The 4,629-nt window shown below is 47.5% G+C and overlaps 1 protein-coding gene across 1 annotated transcript; it reads left to right on the top strand.

Annotated features, from left to right (window-relative positions):
- Positions 1 to 264: 264 nt before the first annotated feature.
- APOLD1 (apolipoprotein L domain containing 1) lies at positions 265 to 3,813 on the top strand. Its single transcript, XM_024733161.1, has one exon. The coding sequence runs from the start codon at positions 330 to 332 to the stop codon at positions 1,068 to 1,070; it is 741 nt and encodes a 246-aa protein (XP_024588929.1). The 5' UTR covers positions 265 to 329; the 3' UTR covers positions 1,071 to 3,813.
- The last annotated feature ends 816 nt before the right edge of the window (positions 3,814 to 4,629 follow it).

Below are 4,629 nucleotides of genomic sequence, written 5' to 3' on the forward strand. Positions count from 1 at the left end.
CATGTAAGGAAAGGGCCTTGTAAAGGGGTACAACGTAAGGCTTGCAAAGTGTCACCTTTCAGAGAAGAGGCCTTATTTAACACTCCCTTATTTAACAGATAAGAAAATCCATCCTTGGCGTACCCTGGGAGAAAAAGCGGACAAGAGCATTCTTCCTATTGGCTTACTCGGATTTAAGGTCCTGAGAACTGGAGGACTTGTCCCAGATTATAGAACGGGTCTTTCAGAACTTGACACATGACTCACTGGAAAATGACCCGTTTCCCCTTGGGTGGAAGCATCTGTTGGGCTTGACTCCGGGCTAATCGCGTGTCGTGTCCCCGCAGGGCATGGAGGGGCCGGAGGCCCGGGAGCTGCAAGGCGCGGATGCGCTGCGCCGCTTCCACGGCCTGTTGTTGGACCGCCGCGGCATGCTGCACGGGCAGCTGCTGCGCCTGCGCGAGGTGGCCCGGCGCCTCGAGCGCCTCCGCCGGCGTTCCCTGGCGGCCAACGTGGCGGGCAGCTCGCTGAGCGCGGCGGGCGCGGTCGCAGCCATCGTGGGACTCTCGCTCAGCCCCGTCACCCTGGGGGTCTCTCTGCTGGCGTCGGCCGTGGGGCTGGGGGTGGCCACCGCCGGAGGGGCCGTCACCATCACGTCCGACCTCTCCCTGATCTTCTGCAACTCCCGGGAGCTGCGGCGGGTGCAGGAGATCGCGGCCACCTGCCAGGACCAGATGCGCGAGATCCTGAGCTGCCTCGACTTCTTCCTTCGCGGGCAGGGCCGCGGGGACCGCCAGCTGCTGCAGAGCGGGAGGAACGCGTCCATCGCGCTGTACAACTCGGTCTACTTCATCGTCTTCTTTGGCTCCCGCGGTTTCCTCATCCCCAGGCGGGCCGAGGGTGCCACCAGGATTAGCCAGGCCGTGCTGAAGGCCAAGATCCAGAAACTGGCCGAGAGCCTGGAGTCCTGCACCGGGGCTCTGGACAAGCTCAGCGAGCAACTGGAGTCCAGAGTCCAGCTCTACACGAAGAGCAGCCGTGGCCACGACCTCAAGATCTCTGCTAACCAGTCCGCTGGGCTGTTTTTCTGAGAATATCTTTTCCCCTTAATGACCGGGGCCAGAAACCATCCCCATGGGATGCTCCAGATTTGTAGCTCCCTCAGGAAAACACCAAGTTGGGTTAGGAGCTGAATGCAAAGGATGAGAAAAACTGTTCTTCAACAGTTTGAGAACAGTGGTTTGAGCCGAGGCTGGAGAGCGTTGCAGACATTGCCACCCTTTGGGTCTTCTCCAAGCCCCACTAGGCTTTGAAGTCCTCAAAAAACCTCTAAGAGGAGACACTAGCTTTAAAACCTCTCTGCCAGAGTTTCTGAGTACAAAGAAATCCAGAATCCAGAGCAAATCAGACCCTCTCCGAACTGTGTAGGAGGGTTCAGAACCCAAGAGAGGCACCTCCCGCTAACACGTGTCCCCTCCCCTCTCAGCGTGCCCACTCATAGATCCAGCCTGCAGATGGAGTGGACCTTCCTGGGTGTCTTCATATCCAGACCTCCAAGGTACTCTGAGAGGGGAAACCAACTAAATGGTCACCTAAGTCCCACCCCCTTGCAGAAGAAACTGAGGCCAAGGAAGAGGAAATGACTAACAGCTTCGTTTACTGACATCATAGCGCAGAGAAGGGAGCAATGGCTTTTGAGTTAGTCCTGGGTTTACTGTCTAAGACTTGGCTTACTGGTCTGTAAAATGGATGCTAAAACCTCACCCTGTTGGGAGGTATTAAGTGAGATAAAGTGCCAAGCACAGTGTCTGGGTCACAAAGTGTGGCCCCCTGGGCTGGCAGCGTCACCTGGGGACTTGCTAGAAAGGCAAATTCTTGGCCTCAACTCTAGACTTGAGTCACAAATTCTGGAGGTGGGGCGCAGCGACCTGTGTTGAAACAAGCTCTTGGGGTGATTTGATGCCGGATAAGGTTTGAAAACCGCTGCAAGGGATGGTGGTTTCTGATCCTCTGATGAGCTTTCACGAAGTCTATAGCCTCTCTGGGTTCCGTGGTCTTCAGAGTCATTCACAAAAGGTCAAGGACAGTGTCCCAGAGGTAAAAGAAAGAAGGTGCATGGGGACGGCTGTGTCAATGCTTCCTGGGGCAATTTCCTGCCAGGTGAACTAAGGGATGTAACAGTATCAGCCCTTTAGAGGGCAGTGTTGCCCACTCGTTGTAAAAACTGGTACAGAAAGGAATGTGAATTTAATGGAAATCGACTTTTATTTCCTTCTCTGAAAACCTCCAGACCATTTTTTAATTATTTATTTTAAGTTTCTTATTTAATTACCGTTTATTATTAACCTTTAATTTTATTTAACCACAACATTAGAAAATAATAGGAATAGCAAGTTGCTGAATGGGAGACTACTGAGGTTCTTCTCGGGAGATGAAGTTGAGTTTGCCTTTCTAAGGTGGGCCATGAGCTGAAAATAGCATTGCTTTCCTTGAATAAGTCTCTCTCCTTCAGAGGGGAATTTTTCCCCCCAGTGTTTTAAATGAACCTTTTAAGTAAATGTGGGAAGTTCTGAATAGAGAGACCAGGAGCTGAATTTAAGCTTACAAATGGAGGCTTGACTTGTCAATATACAGATGATGCAAGCGTATCTATCCTGAAGGTACAAGACTTTGCCAGCAGATAACACTTGACCTGAAAAGCCTTCCCTATTTCGTTCAGGGGGGAAAAAAACCAATTAGAGGCATATGAAGGAAGCACTTGGAAGCCTGATGTCCTGTGAAGTTGGGTTTTATGGGCGATAGACAAATTAGCTTGTGTTATGACGGTGATGTGTTATATTTTCACTTTGGGAGCTGTAAGAAATCTGTAAACTGTCTCTTAGAAAATACTTCCAATTTCTTCAATTTCCATTCCTACAAATGTACTGTTGAAAAGTCTTTGGGACCACATGCACAATAAAACTTGGCTGTATTATTTAATTATCTAATATGCTTTAAATTTACCCAGTTGACCCCCATGCTTCCCAATGATGGCAGGGTGTCTGAGGAAGTGTAATTTCAGTGCTGGGGAGAGGGGTTGATGTTTCTATATTTTTATTTTTCCTATAAATGGCAATGGGTCTGTATCCTGGTTTATTCTGAATTTGGTACCAGTTGTGTTTTTTTAAACCGGTGTCATTTCCTAGATTGCCTGGCACAGATGCTAGCATTTTAGATGACCAGAATGTACTTCACAGGGTTGTGTTATGTTATAAAGGTACAATCTTTTATTAATGCTTAAGTTTAAATTATATTCTTCCAGTGCCTGAGCTGTTCCCCAGAAATAAACTGGGCATTTTTGGAAGCCCCAGCCCCAGCCTCAGCAACAGCAACCATTTCATATTATTAGGGTATTTTGCATGTATCGAAGTCTTAAACTCTTGAAGTTATAATTTCAGTGACCCACTGTACATCTAAGGCAGGGTGTCTACTTTGGAACAAATCTTTGCACGTTATAGGAGCTCAGTAGATGCATTTGAATAACTTAATGAACTGCTTAACCATATTAAGAGGAATCTGTTGATAATGAAAGAGCATCTATCCTCTTATGTGTCTGTTATAAAGATGGAAGCCTCTACCAGGATTTAAGTCAAGTTCAGTTAAATGGATCCTAGAGACAAGCATTTTCTTTATTTCTTTTGTGGGAATGTGAATAAGGCTTTTCCTTAAGGCCTTCGTTCTGTAAAACAGATTGAAATGGTATGTTGTAAAGGGAAGAAGAGAAAGGGGTATTTAGATTACAAGTGTACTTGAGAAAAATACCCGAGTTCGAAAAATAAATATGTTCATATTGAAGGTTTAAGTGCTTCTGCTGGTTTCTGGGGTTTACAATCCTGTGGATTGTTTTCTTTCACAATAAAGGAGATTCATTTGGTTCTGCATTTCAAGGGTTCAATAAAGCTACATTCTACTCTATTAAAAAGATAATCCTTAGCAGACATTTCTGATTCTAATCACTTTGATGCATTTGTCCTCAGGCGCCTGTTATTTCCAATGTGGTAAATGTCAAAGTCAAAAGTATTTACTGGGAGAAAAAAGAGAGAGAAGAGTGGTGTAGAAGGCACTGTAGATCAGATATGTCAAACAATTTGTCAACTTGATATATTTCTCACTCAAAGCCTTGGCGTGAAAAGAAAGTAGAAGGAATGGAGATGTTGAGAGAAAGACATTGTGCAGAGATAAATGGGGATACCATTAAATGCAGCAAAGTTTGAATTCCACATTTTTTTTCCCATTGTAGCAAAATCAGTCCTTCCCTTTATTGAAATAAATTGCCCAGTCCTCAAACATCTTCTTTTTTTTTTGGCCGTGCTATGCTGGCTTGTGAGATCTTATTTCCCCAACCAGCGATCAAACCTGGGCCCGGCAGTGAAAGCACGGAGTCCTAACCCCTGGACCGCCAGGGAATTCCCAACTTCTTTTTTTTTTTTTTCGGTACGTGGGCCTCTCACTGCCGTGGCCTCTCCCGTTGCGGAGCACAGGCTCCGGACGCGCAGGCTCAGTGGCCATGGCTCACGGGCCCAGCCGCTCCGCGGCATGTGGGATCCTCCCGGACCGGGGCACGAACCCGCGTCCTCTGCATCGGCAGGTGGACTCTCAACCACTGCGCCA

This window comes from Neophocaena asiaeorientalis, unplaced genomic scaffold, assembly GCF_003031525.2.
Source record: "Neophocaena asiaeorientalis asiaeorientalis breed wild unplaced genomic scaffold, Neophocaena_asiaeorientalis_V1.1 scaffold150, whole genome shotgun sequence".
NCBI lineage: Eukaryota > Metazoa > Chordata > Mammalia > Artiodactyla > Phocoenidae > Neophocaena > Neophocaena asiaeorientalis.

Bases quoted from the DNA above. Each gene is read 5' to 3' on its own strand.
- APOLD1 (XM_024733161.1), top strand. From the start codon at position 330: ATGGAGGGGCCGGAGGCCCGGGAGCTGCAAGGCGCGGATGCGCTGCGC.